General features: G+C 39.0%; 1 protein-coding gene across 10 annotated transcripts in view; it reads left to right on the top strand.

Annotated features, from left to right (window-relative positions):
• Nucleotides 1-18,145, top strand: part of LOC134209273 (calcium-binding protein E63-1) — a 370,945-nt gene that overhangs the window by 75,787 nt on the left and 277,013 nt on the right. For all 10 annotated transcript variants that reach the window (XM_062685256.1, XM_062685253.1, XM_062685261.1 and 7 more), the window contains exons 2-3: nucleotides 502-534; nucleotides 620-662. Coding sequence is in view for 5 of the 10 variants with exons in the window: in XM_062685261.1 (XP_062541245.1) it covers nucleotides 502-534; nucleotides 620-662 (76 nt within the window). In the remaining 5 variants the exon portion in view is untranslated. The remainder of the gene's footprint in view (nucleotides 1-501; nucleotides 535-619; nucleotides 663-18,145) is intronic.

Genomic DNA, 18,145 nt, shown 5'->3' with positions numbered 1-18,145 from the left:
TAATATCTCATCATATAAAAGTGCTTTTTCACTGATGTAATTAAGAGTAGTTCAGTAATCATTCTTAAACCAATATTTTCATAGCTGAAAAAACCTTTATAGAAAACTTTTGAGAACAACGTTGAAATTTTTTGGAGTGTTTTACTATTTCGATTTTTATGAAATGTAACAAAAAAAAAATTTAAGTTCAAAACTTGATGATACCATTTAATTAACATTCAGACAGACAAAATGTTTCCTTTTGAATCTGGACAATCTTACCTTTTTTACAGATATAGAATTGTCACCGGTTAAAATCGATTCTAGTTTTTGTTTCTTCATACGCAATTTTGGAATTATTTTACTAAAGGTTTATGGTTCTTCGTGGGACGTATACATTATAGTCATTCCAATAGAACGCATTGAACAACTTTTCCTCATTATAAGCAATCGCAGCACTTTATGCTTTGGTTACGCTCATTAATGTACTTTCTCTCAACTTTTTCTCTGTTTTTTTTCTAGATGTTGGGCGCAGCGTTGATAGGACGACGGAAGGTAATTGGCGCCAACGTTGGTTTCCCAGCTGGAATCTATTTATTCGCTAATTCGAGTTTTTTCTCCTTACATTGCTTAATTGCAGAGCACAGCGAAGGGCAGAGCACTAACCGAAGAGGAGATCAAAGGTAGGGTTTGGCTAACCATATCGCAACAAGTATATTTTTTATGTGGTTTCACTCGACATCAATCATGGAATAGTCGTTGCACGTGCTAGAATCATGTGAAAAGCTTCAATCAGCTGTAAACATCCCGATGTGAATTGAAGTGTTTGGCATAAAGAGGAATAAGTGACGTTTGTTCCGCAAAAGGGAAAATTACTTTTTGGAGCGCAATTTAAATAGTTTCGACAATCCTCATGACTTTTTTTTTCCTAAATCAGATAACACACGTGTTAACATGAAATTAAAATCTGATCATAATTTATCGTAGCTTACTCCAAAATCAACTATATACACAAATATACCTTTCTGACGCTGATACACTCATTTTCAATCTATCTCTTCAAATAAGCCTTTTTTTGGGTTTGCCACCATTGGTCACAATTTGGTTCGCGTTCATCATCGTGATTGATATGATTTTAATGATGGGAGAAATTGATCCCAGTTCGGTTTATCATCACCATTCGAAATGGAAGGGCGGGTTAGCCAGTGCCCCATAACCGTCATCATCGCCAACCAACTTTTGGTATCATCATGTGGTAAACGGTGTGGAACTGATAGATGCTTTTATAAAGAGGGTAATAAACGCATTTAATTTGCTGTTTTGTTTTGATCTCGATGTCATAGTAGCTTAGTTATGTTTTAAAGGAGTGAATTAGTCTTGTTATATTACAAAGTGTTTTTTTTCTTGGGATTGGAATTCCACAATAAATTAAAAAAAGCTCCGTTCTAGCTACAAACCAAATAGTCTAAAGCATGTGTCTAACATATATACAAGCTTATACAAATTCAAAACTCAAGCAAAAGGCCTTGATGATTGAGATTTTAATATGATTATACCAAAGCTGGTTTTAAGGATTCTACCACAAACGCCCGAATGACACTCGCCCGAATTCCATTTGCCCGAATGACAAACGCCCGAATGTAACAGTCGCCCGAATTCCATTCACCCGAAAAGACCAAACGCCCGAAAAGACTATTCGCCCGAATGGACCACTCGCCCGAATGGACCATTCGCCCGAATAGGTCATATATGTTATTTTTTATGTTATTTTACATGTTTTTTTTTCTAATCATATTACCATTTTTTTTGGGAAACGACTGTGGGGTTTAATCATAGATCATGAATTAACGGCTACGCAGTCTCATATGATTAAAACGAGTTTTTATTCGTCCGACGTTTCGACACGGGTCTAATCATATTAAAAGAAAAAATATGCCAATCACCTGGAATATATGAACGTACCAGTTTGTCTAGTTTATCATTCTTTTCTGCTATTTTAAATGTCTTCTTGGCCTGCAGTGGTCGCATTTCTTTCTTCTAGTTGGAACTGTTTTGGAACGCTGTAAAATGGAGGACTTCCTCGTTTCAAAAGCGTATTCCACTTATTGTGCCTCCCTTAAATGTTATTGAAAGTTCGAGGAATACTGTTTAGGGTATTTTCATAGACCGACCATAGTAAAGGGAAGAAAAGTAGGTCTGTAGTGATCTTTTTGTGCGTTGATTGGCGACCATTCACATGAGTCCACTACGTTAGGCATAAGTACGTTAGCCATGATGGACGTTACGCATTACGGACGTTAGGCATAATGTACGTTAGGCATAATGGTCGTCTGGCATAATTCTTTATGTCATGGGCTGTTCTTTGGGTCATTTATGTATAAGGTCCATTATGCCTAACGGGTACACCCCATTCACATAATACTTGCTTACATAAAAAAAAACGTTTCCTTTGAGCAAGATTTCGAACCTTCTTGAATGCCTTTGTTATATCTTATCTTAACATGAAAAAAGTGCTAAGGTAACAAACTGTTTATAGGCAAGTTGAAGTCTGTAATCCTTCCCGTATGCCAATTCTAATCCCAATCGCTGATGTTTTCTAAAAACAAAACTTTGGTTGAATTTGGGAAGACACGTTCCTCAGCACGAATCTCAGCATCTTAAAATCCAATAGTATATACTCTGGATCTAACGTATACTAATAAATTTCGTTCCATTAATGAACAAAAGGCTGTATCATACGTTCCCGTATTTTAGCATTAATTCCAAGGGAACGAATCGACGGTGTTGACCTTCGCTTACAGTTCCGTGAATTGTGAACACTTGAGCAAATTGTTGTGGAGCAGTTGAGAATGTTCCGTCAATTATCCAAATAATGACTTGTGCTTACAACACTGAATGATGTGTTGAAGGAAATAACAAGATCGTCTCATCATTACCATGGTTAATCGATCGCAAGAAAGGTTCTGCGTCCAATGTTGTCATATAGCATCTGTCGATATGCACATATATATCTTCACATTCTGAAGGTTATACGGATACATCACGTCGTCACCGGCGTTACATTATACGACGTGGCTCGTTTTTGCTTATCTTAAAAACGAATTTTGTTTGAATATTAAGGTTCAAGGGAAGAAATCATGTCTTCAATACATTTAGAAAGAACAATGTATGAAGAAAAGGACGAGTTCCTAGTTGCCCTAATTTGTGACGATTGGTTTAAATCAGGTTCTCAACCTTTTCTTCAGAGGTACCCTTCGTGTTTTTGTATTCATTGAGGCCCCTATTTTAATAAGCTTAACTCATAAGATTATCTTGAAAGAGTGCTTTAGAACCTTTTGAGCATCTTGAAATGACGTTTCTGAGCCTTTTTAAGTAGGCTACCAAGTCTTTTGAAAGAATAATTGAGTCCCTCAAAGGAAGTTTTCGAGGCTTTCAAAAGGAGACTTCAAGCCACATGAAAGGGTCTTTGAGCCTCTTGAAAGGAGGCTTGAGGATCTTGAAATGACGTTGTAGAGCCGTTTGAAAGTAGACTTCTTGAAAGAAAGAAAATTCCGAGCCTATTGAAACCTTTTGAAAAGAGGCTTGCGAGCCACTCGTGATGATTAGCTAAAAGAATTCCTAAGCCCTCGAACGGAGAGTTCTGAGCCTCTTAAAAGGGGGCTTCCGAGCCTCATGAAAAAGGGTCTTTCCAGCCTCTTGAAATGAGGTTTTGGGCATCTTGAAATGACATTTCTGAGCCTTTTGAAAGTAGGCTCCTAAGCTTCTCGAAGGAAGAATTCCGAGCCCCTTCAAAAGAAGTTTCAGGCCACTTGAAAGGGGCAGACAGAAAGAAGAATTCCGAGCCTTCGAAAGGTGGTTTTCGAGCCTGATGGAAGGGGTTCTTTCGAGGCTCTTGAAAGGAGGCATTAACTATTTTAAATGACTGTGCTGAGCCTTTTGAAAATAGGCTTCAAGCTTCTTGAACGAAGAATTCCCTAGCCCTGGGTTTCCGAGCCACTTGAAAGTGGGCTTTCGAGCCTCTTGAAAAGGGGGCTTTCGGGTCTTTTGAAAAAGGACTTCAAACCCTCTGGAAAAGGGGCTGAGGTTTTGAATGAGGGCTTTCTATCTGTTTGAAAAGGGGCGTCCTAGAAGAGGCTTCCGAACCACTTCAAAGAGGGCTGACTCAAGGAGAATTCCGAGCCCCTCGAAAAGAGGTTTCTGAGCCTCTTAAAAGGTGCTTCCGTGCCGCATGAGAAGGTGTTCGAGCCTTTTAGAAAGGAGGAATTGAGCATTTAAAATGACCTTGCTGAGTCTTTTTAAAATAGGCTTGCTTCTCAAGGAAGAATTCCGAGCCCCTCGAAAGGAAGTTTCCTGAGTCTCGTGAAAGTGGGCTTCAGACCTCTTGAAAGGGCTTCGCGCCTTCTGAAACTGGGTTTCCGACCCTTTTAAAAATCGTACAACAAAAGTACAACAAACGAACTTTTATATGAGCCCCAGAGACCCATAGTGCTATATACCAATCGACTCAGTCCGACGAGCTGAGGTGATGTCTGTATGTGCGTATGCTTGTATGTGTGTGTATGTGTATGTGTACAATTTTGTAGACACACTTTTTGGAACCATTGTTTGCTATTGAAAATTGGCCAGATCGGACTATGGGATCAGAAGCTATGGCCTAAAATACTATTTTGTTATAGAAAATACTTATTTATATATTTTTTTAATTTTTGAAACGAGAAAGGCACCAACACCGCTAGGTGGATCAACAAGGATTTTTTTTTTTAAAAAAAGCCTTTGACCTAACCTTCATATATAATATTTCAATTATTTTGCTTGGAAGAAGGTTTTCGGCGTAGAAGAAGGCTTCCAAGAGTTTTTTGGCGGGAAAAAATCCTTTGCTTCAAGGCTCCTGAACCTTCAAATTTAATATTTAAGTTAAGAAGTATATTCTTGACATATTTCATAATTTTGTTTCGATTAATTGGATTGCTTGGAATATTTTTTTGATCTTTTGTCCCGCATAGAGGTTCCAACGCGGGATATCCCGGGACAAAAAATCCCGGGATCTTAAAAATTCGGGATTTCCCGAGTCCTGGGATAAGATTTTTCACCGTGCACATTGTGCAATGGAATCGAATCTCTTTTGCTGATTCTTATTTCCAACGTCTGTGAAGATGAACTTGCGAGAAAACGAAGATCTACGTAAGGCTTCAACTGGAATGATCCTCTTTTTAAGGGAGCTTCACTCATCGATCCAAAGAATATGGAGAACATTACCAGTCTCTGTTGGATTCTGAAGTTTCCAAACTTTTTTAAGAGCGGAGACACTAGAGTTGGAGAACAAGCTTCGGGAGTTCAACATCAACAATTTTCTTTGCATCCCTCATTTGTCAGCAGCTGACGAAAGGGTGTTTTCGCAGTATAACTTAAATAAAACTGGTGTTAGGCCATTTGGCCGAAGGTCAAATGGCTAATGACCATTCGGCCTAATGACCCAGCATCAATAAAACTAATATTAGAAACCGACTAAATACCAGCACGAAGGATGCATCAAAATGTTATGTTAAAAAGAAGGGAGGAGTTGCCAAGTTGGCTTTAACGTCGCAATTCAATTCAAAATTCAAAAAGCCAATGTATTCACACCAAAAACCTGAATGATTTATAATTTTGGTTTACCTTGATTTGCAATAAATGGGATGGTACAAAAATACAATTTTCTGTGATACAGCCTTAACTACATCAAGAATTTTTTGCTCACAAAATAAATAAATAAAATAAAGGTGAGGCTAGAAAAATATGTGGCAACACTGACTACAAGGTATCTTTTGTGTGTCCGTTCGTAGCGCCGACTCTTTATATGTGGGTATGAGTAGGGTAAAACGACATATTATGGAGAGGTTAAGCACCACGTCAAAACAAAATTTATTTCAAAAAATCTTTCGATATGAACTGTTTATCTTTTTATACATTGCAGTAGTTGAATAGGATGCTCATTGACTCTAGTCCTACTTATGTTCTTTGTTTTTATTACAATAAAAACAAAGTACCGCAATAATATGACGCAGTTGCCGTTGCGATGTTTTTTGAAGGTCAGTTCTATCGTTGCGGTATTGACTGTGTTTCTTATGGAAAGCGATACAACAACAATAGGATCTTAGCACTACCGCAATAATAGGCTCATACGATGCAATTTTTAATCAAAAATGTTGATTATTCATCTTTATGAACGCAATTTTGTCGAACAAAAGTTGTTCTAGTGGTTGATTCGAAGAGTCTTAGCGGATCCACAATTATTTTTGGGGCTATCATGTATAGAATGGACTATTTTGACACTACCGCAACATTAGGACATACCACAACGATAGGACATTTTACCCTATGTGCTTCTTGTTCATGCAGCAGAAATGTCGCTATGCTTGATGATAATTGAGGTACAAATAATAAACGTTCAGCACGTGCGCGGTACCGGTAGGGATGTCGTAAATTAATCGATCACTTCGATCAATCGATTAATAGTTGTGATAATCGATTACTACCCAATGATCAATCGATTCAATAATCGACAAGAATAGAGAGTAATCGATTAGTTACTAATCGATTAATTGGGATTTTATGACATCTCTAGGACTGGAATGTTCATACAAGGTCGCTTGTGTTGTGTACCGCGAGGGTTGTGTTTTCGTTTGTGTTGTATAAAATATGACTAAAATATAACAGCGCGAGTACTCGAGTGCGTACGCTCGAGGGAGTTTCTCTAAGGGGTTCTTTAAAAAAGATCCAAGGTTCATCAGCTCAATGTGAGGAATCGAATCTTCCGAAGCTAAGTAAAGCTAGGTAAAAGTTCATTTAATCATCGTACAATGTTCTGTGAAAATGATCTGTAACATACCAACTGCCCTTTTTGCAATTCTGAGCTCAATCGAGCAATCAGAACCAATTTCCAGATCGAATGAGTGACTGAGGTGTATTTTCCTATATATTTTGGCTGGAATCCCCACACAAACTTCAAATCAAATGCGCCTGCTTATACAACCGACTGAGCAGAAATTTTGAGAGATTGATTTTCTCACCCAGAGACACAATCCTGGGGTGTGCCCCGTGGAATTCGACCATACTTTTTTGTCCATACTGAGCTGGGTCAGTCTGCCAGCCATAGTCTGCGTCATGCTGATTTCCTCGCTGTCCCTTTATCTCTTACCTTAGGGCTTTTAATAATGTTGGTAATTTGTTTGATTTGAACTTTGAATAAGAGTAGTATGTACAATTCAATCGAAAACGAATAAACAATTACTAATGAATCGCGCCGGGGACTAATATAAGGTGATAGACTTTCGTGCCTGTTGTTCAACATTGCGCTAGAAGGTTACATGCGTAGAACCGGGTGTAACAGCTGGGGTACAATTTTCAACAGCTTCAGTCAATTTATTTGTTTCGCGGATGACATGGACATTGCCAGCCGAACATTTGCATTGGTGGCAGAAATGTAAACTCACCTGAAACGTGAAGCAACAAAAGTTGGACTGATGGTGAATGCGTCAAACACAAAGTACATGCTTGTGGACGGAACTGAGCGCGACAAGGCCCGCCTGGAAAGCAGTGTTACGATAGACGTGGATACTTTTGAGGTGGTCGAGGCATTCGTCTACCTTGGATCTTTGCCAACGGCTGATAACAATGTTAGTCGTGAAATACGAAGGCGCATCATCTGTGGAAGTCGGGCCTATTACGGGCTCCAGAAAAAACTGCGGTCAAAAAAGATTCACCACCGCACCAAATGTGTCATGTATAAGACGCTCTGATAAGACAGGTAATCCTCTACGGACATGAAACATGGACAATGCTCGAGGAGGACTTTCAAGCTCTCGAAGTATTCGAGAGACGAGTGCTTAGGGCCATCTTTGGCGGTGTGCAAGAAGACGGTGTATGGCGACGAAGAATGAACCACGAGCTCGCTCAGCTCTACGGCGAACACAGTGTCCAGAAGATAGCTAAAACCGGAAGGGTACGATGGGCAGGGCATGTTGCAAGAATGGCGGACAGTAAACCTGCAATGATGGTTTTTGCTTCCGATGCGGCAGGTACGAGACGGCGTGGAGCGCAGCGAGCGAGGTGGGCAGATCAGGTACAAATCGACTTGGCGAGCGTGTGGTGCATTCGAGTATGGAGATAGGCGGCCTCAAACCGTGTATTGTGTGGACCTGTGCGCCGATCCACTTTTAACCGGCGGCGGCGTGAACGCGATTTTTAAACGGCGGCGGCGGCTTAGCCGGCGCTACGCCGCGGTTGTTCTCGGCGGCGACGGCGGCGGCTCGGATCGGCGCGATTCAAAATTATCATTTCTACGGTGTTGACGAGCAATATTTTTTTGCATTAATGGCAATAAGCATAATTTATATTGTACGCTATTAAATAACCCTTTAGAAATACAATGAGAAAGTGCATCCAAGATTCCTTTAAAAATTTATTTAGGAATTTCTTTATTTTCTGTCCAGGAATTCTTGAAATTTCTTCAAAACTTCTGGACAAGGGAACGAATAGGGAAATGACTACTTGGGCCTATGAATCCGATTCCCGGCTCACTGCACAGAAAACTAAGAGTTTATACTGTTTATAAGCCGTAAGTATGTGATTGATAATTTTAAAAAAGTCTGCCATTTATTTCGCACAATACTCAATATCTTTCAACCATTTATTTCACTCCTAATTGATCCAATTATAGGAAATAAAAATGTAGATTCCAAATATTCGCTCTTCGTTGCAAAACCACTGAGCCGGAGTGAGTCTTTCCACTTTCACAAAACGGTATCATCATATAAACACCTACTTGAAAATCGTCACAGTTCTCGATACAATCATTGCTTGAAACTGTTAATCACCACATAATAATTCCAATTAATTGGTCTAGCGAAGCAAAATATTCAGGATTTCTGCTAGATCAAAAATTAACTTTTAAAAGTCACATTGAATGCATTTAAGCCAAATGTAACAAATATATTAAGTGTCTATATCCACTTATAAACAGAAAATCAAAACCTTGTCTTAAGAACAAACTTTTGACTTACAAACAAATTTTTAGACCTGCCATGTTGTATGCTGTGTCAATATGGACTAGTTGCTGCAATACCAGAAAGAAGGCACTTCAGAGGATTCAAAATAAAATTTTGAAATTGATTCTGAAGTTGCCTCCGTGGTATATTTAGTACCAATGAACTTCATAGAATTTCTAATATCGAGACATTGCAACAAATGTCCAACAAAATAAATTCCAATTTTAGACGAAAATCGTTGCAATCTTCTATTGCAACGATCAACTCCTTGTACTGTTAGTATAAAATAGGTTAAGTTTAGTTTAAGTTGAAAACATTGTAATTCATACATGGTTCAATTCAATTAGAGGAAAATTCTAACTGCCAGAGGCAATTGAAATGTATTAATAAAAACTAAAACTGTAAAATAGCGAATAAGGATGATAGTGTTAAGAAAACACGGAACACCTAGTCTAAGAGATGAGTGCATGTATTAGATAATTAGCAAATAAAATTAGTCAAAAAAAAAATACACAATAGTTCTAAGCAAACGCACTTCAATCCTTCTTATTTGTTCGTTTCACCAGGACTTTTGTATGTATCCTATGTATGTATAAAATGTATCCTCAAACCGCACGAAAATTAACTTCGGCCTAAGAACTTCTAGCCGAACCGTGCTGCCAAAAGGCCAGGAGCCTCTTTTAGTATGAAAATAATCCTTCATTGTTAATAGGAAAACTGTCTAATACGTTGACGCTTTCATGTTATTTATAATTCTATCGATTTCAAAAAGTGAAGAAAATATAGTTTTTAAATGTTTGGAAGAAATTTGGATGAGTGAATGAATCTTTTCAACCAAACAAAAATTATTATAAATAATACCATCTGGCATCATGTTGTCGTAGAACGTGTATATTTTTGTTTACGTCGCATTTTCTACCGTCCCGAGAGAGAATGAGAGTAAAATGTTGAGAGATTGAGTGAAATTTTGCTTAGGCCGGGAACTGGTTTGAAGTGGGCCGGATATGCAATCGCTATGACTGAAATGAGTGCTGCACTTGTTATTTTAAATCAAATAAAAGCTTTTTTAAACAAGGAATTTCTCAAATACAAGGAGAAGAAATTTCCTATAATTCATAGGAGAAGATTTCCTCATAATTCGCGAGGGAGCAATTCCCCAGAGTTATTAGAGAGAGAGAGAATAATCTAGAATTTTTGGGATGAGGTGAATAATTCAGGTGGAAAATTCCTGGTAGCTGGCGAGTATTCCACAATTCTTGTATAACGAGTTCCTACAATTCCTGAAAGAGAATTTCTCCAAAATATCTGGGGAAGATTTCCAGTGAGTTTTTGAAAAAGGAATACCTGTGTTGCGGTAAGAGGGGGGCGGTGGTGCTGCAGTTATTTAGACTTTTGGTGGAGTTATTCCCCATAATTCCTGAATGGGCAAGTTCTCAGACCTCCTGAGGAAGGAAATCCCCAGAATTCCTCGAGATGGAAGAAACAAGAATGAATGGAAAATCAGTTTCCTAGAGTCCATGGAGCAGGAATTTCCTAGTGCTCTAGAGAAATTGTTCAAAATTAAAGAAAAATACAGGCTGCGGGGTGGGGGGGGGTTGGGGCAAAGTCCTGAATTCCTTAGGAAAAATTTCCCATAATATCTGAAGCTATAAATGCTCAGAACTCGTGGGTAGAATTCTCAAGAGCTTCTGTAGAAAGTATAACCATATATTCTTGAAATACGAGTTTCCCCGAATTGCTAAAGAAGGAATTTCGCAAAATTTATAGGTAGAAATTTCCTCAGAGTTCAAAATTCTTAACGGAGCAATTCCTCGAAATTCTTAGTGTGGGATCTCCCGAATTCTCGGAGGAGTCTTGAATCCCCAGAGCTACTGGAAAAGGATCGCTGATGGCCGAGTTCCCAGAATTTCATTAGCATAGTTATGGTGTACATCGTAGATTGGACACTAGTGATACTCATGTTTTTCTTTTGAAACCTCTATCCAGATTGCTATCAGAAATCAAGGTCGGAGTGGTCCTTGATTTTAATATTGGGGGGCGCCGAAATCCAGAATTGCTCTATGAGAAATGATGACAAATCTCGCGGTTTTTACGCGGTTGGATACCACTTAAATTTTCTTGGATTTTGGGTAAATTTTTTGGTGAGGTTACTCATTATTTTATTGATGATGAGGGTCTTATTAGGCTAAAATCTAACCGTGTAAAATCCTTGGTATATTCTCAAATTTACCGGTTCAAAGTGTGTAAGATTCCAGCTTTTAACAAACGGTTCCATCGAGGACTACATCCGTAATTAATCGTTTGACTAATTTCCGAAAGGACCTTTTCGTCAATAACGTCGGTCAAAACGTTTGCTCAGAGAGCATCTTCATTGACTTTTTTTTTATCATTTACCTGATGAAAAAGAAAGTGAAAATATAAAGGAATATGAAATACCAATGAAAAGAAGAATGGAACAAATTTCTGGGAGAAGAAGCCCTAGATGAGGACTTCAATTAGATTCTGCAGCATTACGTCAGAAATGAATTCATTCCTTGTCAAATGAACTTTTATGACAGTTCGATAGTGCTATCCACTGACTCCGACAAGCTTCGTGTTCGTGATTCGTTGGCAGCTGTCTTGAACTTGAATTTTACCGCCTAAGTTTCGACCATAATGATTCTTAGAGTAAACTAATATTGCGGTAATACCAAAACGTTTTTTGTAAGCAAAAAAAGATTTTTAAATACATTTATTTACGACAGACTATAGACTATACGAACCTTGAAAAAAGCCACAACCCATCGGCCGAAACGTTGGACAAGTAAAAAAACAACGTCTTGATTCTTCAGACATATCAACTCAACTTTCCGATTAAATCTACTTGACTTTAAATGAAATTCAACTTTGGAGAGAATTGGTAGAAGGTAGGAATAGCGATGGGACCAAGTCGTATCAAGAACCAACCAAAAGCCAATTCCGGACCTATTCTGATCAAGATATATCAATTCCTAGAGTTGGCTTATCGGTAGTTTGGTGGGATTGATTCACTTGGTTAGGCCAATAAATTTTAACAAAGCACCCTACCAAGTCCAATAGTTCTTTCAAACCACCGACCTGCGACAAAGTTGTACCGAAAGGCTATCATTTCACTCCAAAAACGAACTTTTTATAGAAGCTTCGGAGACCCATAGTGTTATATACCATTCGACTCAGCTCGACGAGCTGAACAAATGTCCGTCTGTCCGTGTGTATGTATGTGTGTGTGTATGTGTGTGCACAAAAGCTAAGAAAAACATTAGACAACTTTTCATATAGTAATCCTTAACCGATTTCGATCGACCGATCGAACGTTGCGTTTGAAAGTTATAAAGAAAATGGTACATATCGAACCATATTCACCATATAAGGTTGGTGTCTTGGCTAAATGCGAGAAAGGCAGTATCACTACTCGGTGAATCAAGTTTTTTATTTTCTTCCTGCTTTGAAATCAACCTCACATTCCCGGAGAGGCAGAAAAGTAAACAACAGAACTCACATCACCCACAGCGCCGCGAAGATGAAATTTACCACAGCAAAATGTACACATTCACCCAGCAAATTGAAAAAATTCACCACGCGTTTAAATGGGCCATTCACAGTCATACTGTTAGGCGCGAACTGAGCAGCATGTCAGAGCGACTTGTGAGTGGCTGAATGCGAAATTGAATAGTCGGTGTTGGAAATGATTTTTCGGCTGCACCCAGTCGCACTCACCACGGCGGCGATGAAGGCGACAGTAGATTTTACTGAGATCCATGTTTTTCACTGCATTGACTGTGAAATATTTCTACCCTGGGATTCACAACAAGCAATTCTGGATTTTTTTTTGTTGATAGCACACTCTCTACTGGATTTTTTTTTTTTATTTTGGTAGGTTTATATGCTCTTAAAGAAATTCGTTGACATCCTTCGATCCCTTCAATCAGCTTCAATCTCAGGTCCGTTCCATTCTCCTACTTTGCAATCGCTAGAACTGGGAATGAACTTCCTTCATACCGTTTCCATTTCTATCCTATACCCTTCAACTTGACTATACTAGCAGTAACTGTTTGAATTGGAAATGAACTAAAAAGCTCGTACCCTACATACAATTAGAAATTCCATCAGTTGTTTTCTTCTATCTATAATATTGGCAGCTCGTTAACCAAGACAATCCTCTGCCTCTCGAGCCTAACCCAAAAAATCTAGTAAATTCCGTATGATCTCGTGCCAAGTGCAGTGGGTGAGTGATTACATCATTATTTCCTCCCCTACATTGACTTGCATTCTGACGTGGCAGTCGCCAGTATGATCTAACAAATGAGATCACCAGCAGTTGTACATTGAAGATGAGTGCTACTTCCAAGCAAACATTTGTTGGTTCTCTGTGCAAGAACAGCTGATCTGGTCATAATGAAGTAGCAACTACGAACAGTCAATCAAGCTCAAGCTCTTTAAGCAATTCGTTGACATTTTTAGAAAAGAGGTTTTTAGAAATTCTGAACTTTTTAATCATCCTTGCACCTATTGGAACATATGCAGGATATGGAGGCTTAATTAATTAAATCCACCACGCAAAAAATGTTTTATTTTAACAATATCCTGCTATTTGATTCGAACATGTATGAAAGTAAAGGGCACCCAATAACGGTTTCGTCAAGGGCGCTGAGAGTCCACGCAACGGCTCTGTATAGACCGTAAAATATTAGTTTCCTCGTGGAGATCTGAAAGCCTCAACTCCAAGAAATTATTGGAAGACCTGAAACGAACCTGGCAATAACATATTTAATTAATTAATTTCATTTGGGTCTTTGGATTGCTATGTATCATATTGAAAAGATTTTTTTTTATTTATTTATTACCAGACTAAGGCCGGAGTGGCCTGTGCTGTACATAAAAGTCTAATATTGGAAAGAATTCGAAGATCAATTAAATGAAAAACAAGAAATCATAACAGAAATTCTTTTTGCATCCTAACAACAAATTGACATAAAAAGAGGTTTGAGTGTACATGTTCTTTTCAGCGGCGCAGCCGAAATTTTTCAAATGTATAAGGGTTTGAACGGAATTTTTCTTCTAACAAATTGGGAGAGGAGGATGAACTCCCAAAACTACCCCCAGGCTACGGCACTTAAATTATTTCAACGGCGCGCCCAAAACTCACCGGCGGCGCGGTCAAAAAATTGCAGCGGCGCGCCGGTCAAAAAAGGAGGCGGCGGCGGCGTGTAAAAATCGTCGGCGGCCGCGGCGCACAGCTCTATTGTGGCGTCAAATTGTTGATTCAGTGTTATCCGTTTAGATGTAAACTAAATAAATGAATGAATATGAAGGAAACCACGTGCCTGAATGGTTTAACAAATCTTACTTATCTATTACACAGCTCAAATAACAAGTATGCCAAATGACCTTTATGCCAAACGGTCGTTATGCCAAACGACCATTATGGCAAACGACTTTATGCCAAACGACATTATACCAAACGGGGTACAATCGCATTTGCCGTACCATTAATCGATTATGAATAAAATAAAAATGTGTTTCTCACTTCTAGATGGATTTATCACAAACTAAATACATCTAAAAAATCAAGAATGTTTGATGGAATCACTTTGCTGAAAAACGCATTAGCCAAAAATGATTTTTTATACGTTAAAATAAATTCGATCACGTTTTCCTTTAAAGGAAACAATGCCCCTGCTTGGCAATGCCTCTGGTGTGGAGGCTAGTAGCGGTGATATCAATTTTATTGTAAACCTATTTTATTATTGTGCGGAGTTATGTTTTTCAACATTTTACAGTCAATCTACCCTAAGCCAACGATGTGTCAATGCCAAGGATTGCATTATCGCTGGTTTTCCCGGAGTCCTGACCATCTTTGGATAAAATGAGCTTTTAGTGCTATTCTTGATCAGTGAGGAATAAGCCATTCTTTCCTTTACATACTTGAAATACAACGCAGATTTGTTTAACGAAAGAGCACCGAAGTCAAATCCCATAAATTATTTCTACAGACGTGAGAATTCCAAACTCGGTTCCACTTTCCGGCTATGTACTAGCAATGGGTAAAATAAAAATGTTCATCATAGTCACGTGCCTGACAAATGTTAAGGTCACGACGAAAAACGACTGTACCAGCCAACCGGTACTATTCCGCCCGCCCAGGGTACTTCCTGCTCAGTTTCGGTTGACTGCTAATTATTATTGCTCGCTTGTGTTCGTTCCAAGGAGCTGTATGCTGCGACGCTGGCTGTCCGTGCAAGCTGGCCTTTGCCAAAAGTGATATATTTTGTCATAAGATTTCGAATCGGATCAGCTCACAGCGTGCCTGCATCCAGCCAGATGCATCCAATCGTGAGCGGTTCATCATTTTCCCGTCAACTCGTGGTATTTTCTTTAGCGTTTTGCCAACACTCGGCAGTCGAACACCGGCTGTTTCGGGGTACCAACAACCAACAGGTTGTTGGTTGACGGGTGACATGGGTGAATACAAGAGTCGGTGCCGAGAAAGGTTACCACCTCTTTAGTTTGGCGACGGGAAACACTTTGAAGAGACGATATAAAAACTGGCCTTCAACTGGCGGGAAACACTCTGAATTTTATCACATCCCAAATCCGTCCAGTCGCGGTTTTATCAGTTCGTAAATTATTCAAATTTTGCTCATTTCCGGTTTCCTGGATGGTTCGAACTTAACAGTGAAGTAAATTATTTACCCTTGGTCCAGTTTGCTTTTATATCAGAGCGCAACGTTTGTGGTAAAAACCGAACATTTCACAAAACACATTCCACATGAACACCTCTAATTTACGAGGGCAGGTGTTAGAAGATAACTAAAGTTTTTAAGCTGTAGGGGATTGCGGTACGAATTTCAACGGGAAAAAATTCCTGGGTTTCAATTCTTTCAAATTCCAACCAGAAATTATGTTTAATTATTATGTCAAATTATCCCAAATTTCCACGAAGAATTGTCCAGGAAGTATCAAATTTCTACGGAATATTCTTGCAAATATTTAGACTAAATGCTTCCGTATTGGCGTGAGAAATTCTTCCGAATTTCCACGGGGATTTTTTCCCAGGTGCTTTTGACTTTCTAACGATTTTTTAAAAAAATATATCCAGATTTCAAAAAATGAATTTCTTGCAACTAGAAACAATTTTAATTAATCAATTGTAATATACCCATTATTTTGTTTTGCCGACCAAATGTTTGACTTCGCCATATACCGTTTTTTTTATAATCTATTTCCACATGTTGCCATGAAAGAACATATTTGACTCTTACAGGCTGGGTTAGGATTTCAACATCGATTGATGCTGTTATTATTTACAAATGAAGTATTTTACAATACATTCCCCAATTGCCATTGGTTGGTCGGTCAGACGGTGTCCGCCTAGTCACCTATAAAAATACCTACTTCTTCGCACCGGAAGTTCCACCTGGATGACCGGGATCTGATCAAAGCGGAAAATTTCGTTTACAGAGTTGAGCGAACACAAACACACTAAATACAAGCAAATCCCATGTCACAGGTTCTGAGTCGGTAAATGGGTGTAGCTAAATAATAGCCGTAGCGTGTGCGGAGATTGTTAAGCGTTGAGTTGATGGTCCGAAATTTTCATTTCGATTTTTTCCTCTGTTTCTACCAAAGCGTTGTTTGAGTTGGGTCAGCAATTTATAGCACTTTGTGTCCCTTCATGAAACGCTTCGCAGTTACCGCTTTGTGTTGCGGTGGGCCGAGATATGTGGATGGGGATGCGATGTGGAAGGGATTTTTATAGTTTTATCGCCGTTAATTATGCCGGCTATGACGCGAGACATGATGATTTTCCGTGCCGAGAGCGAATTTTCCTACACTTGTTTTTGTTCGTCGATTCGAAATTACACTAGTTTTAGTTCGTGTCTGTATGTGGGTGGCGAAAGGGAAAGGATTATTTCGTCCTCGTAAATTTGAAATGTAATGCAGTTTTATGATGCTGTCATAGGGTTTAACAGCCAGCGCGCTGTCAAAGAATGGAGGTATTTTAATGGCGAATAGTGTCAGCTTGCATGTGTTTATTCAAATTGGATTGAATACTTCTATGTTAAATTAAAGATTGCATCACAAAAAAGCTCGGTGCAGTTTACACTGACTGTACTAAACTTTGGTTTGGGCAGCGGCGGTTGGTCTACTTGCATAAACCTAAAAATTAACTCATAATCCTGTTCCCGTATTTGTTTTGAAATTATGTAGCCTCATCCTTACTCTAAATGATGCCAGAAGGTCATCTTTGCCAAGGTTACACTATCAGCCAAACTACGCAACCCTTAACGGGCAGTAATTTATCATCGAAAGACTTGTGGAACTGTGAGGCTGCAGCCACCAAACAAGATCTCAACATATTCTTCAATTAGACACTCATTTCTACTCTGAAAAAAAAGGTATTCGCCTTTTTTTGCAGAAATTAAATGTATGGAAAGAATTGATCGTGTGGCTTTCAATACCGCACAATAGTGCTCCTAGTTTACCTTCGCACATGACTGGTTCCTCATCGCTTGTGTGTGAACACGTCATACTTGATTTCCCTTTCAAGCACCCGGACGCGTAACTTTCAAAGAAATTTACCAAAGGTTACTGTTTATGGTAGCGAGTTGTTGCGTGCCACTCAGCAGGTCGATAGCATTATTTAATGGGATACTTTAGCATGCTGATAAAAGTTACAATGCACTCGAAGCACGCAATGCTTCTTTCTAATTCGTTTTCGTTTTTACTACGTGGATTGAAAATGGATCACTCAAAGTATCTCTGAATAAATTAGATACCGTGAGCGTCATTCTCCCCGTCTGCCAATCGGCCAGATAGGTGTCACTGTTAATAATCGTGTTTAATGACGTGCTCCGTTCTACATCAATTATTGTTCAACCATACTTTTTCATTCAACCCTCGCAACATCAAACAGCGAGATCCTTATCCATCGTAAGTCACGTAGGTAATCTTTTTCCAGCCACAAAGGGCAATCAACTTCTCTGACAGGCAATCACCGGCTCCCGGCAAAGATCTACTTGAGTAGAAGAATTATCGTCCGTCGTCCCGTTTATGAATTTATATCCTTCCTTCCTGTTTACCCTAAAACAGAGTCCCACATTTTTTGCAATCCCCATTCA

The sequence above is a fragment of the Armigeres subalbatus genome, chromosome 2 (genome assembly GCF_024139115.2).
Source record: "Armigeres subalbatus isolate Guangzhou_Male chromosome 2, GZ_Asu_2, whole genome shotgun sequence".
Taxonomy (NCBI): Eukaryota; Metazoa; Arthropoda; class Insecta; order Diptera; family Culicidae; genus Armigeres; species Armigeres subalbatus.
Note: the sequence above shows the minus strand (reverse complement) of the source record. Positions and strands in the feature narration are given on the sequence as shown.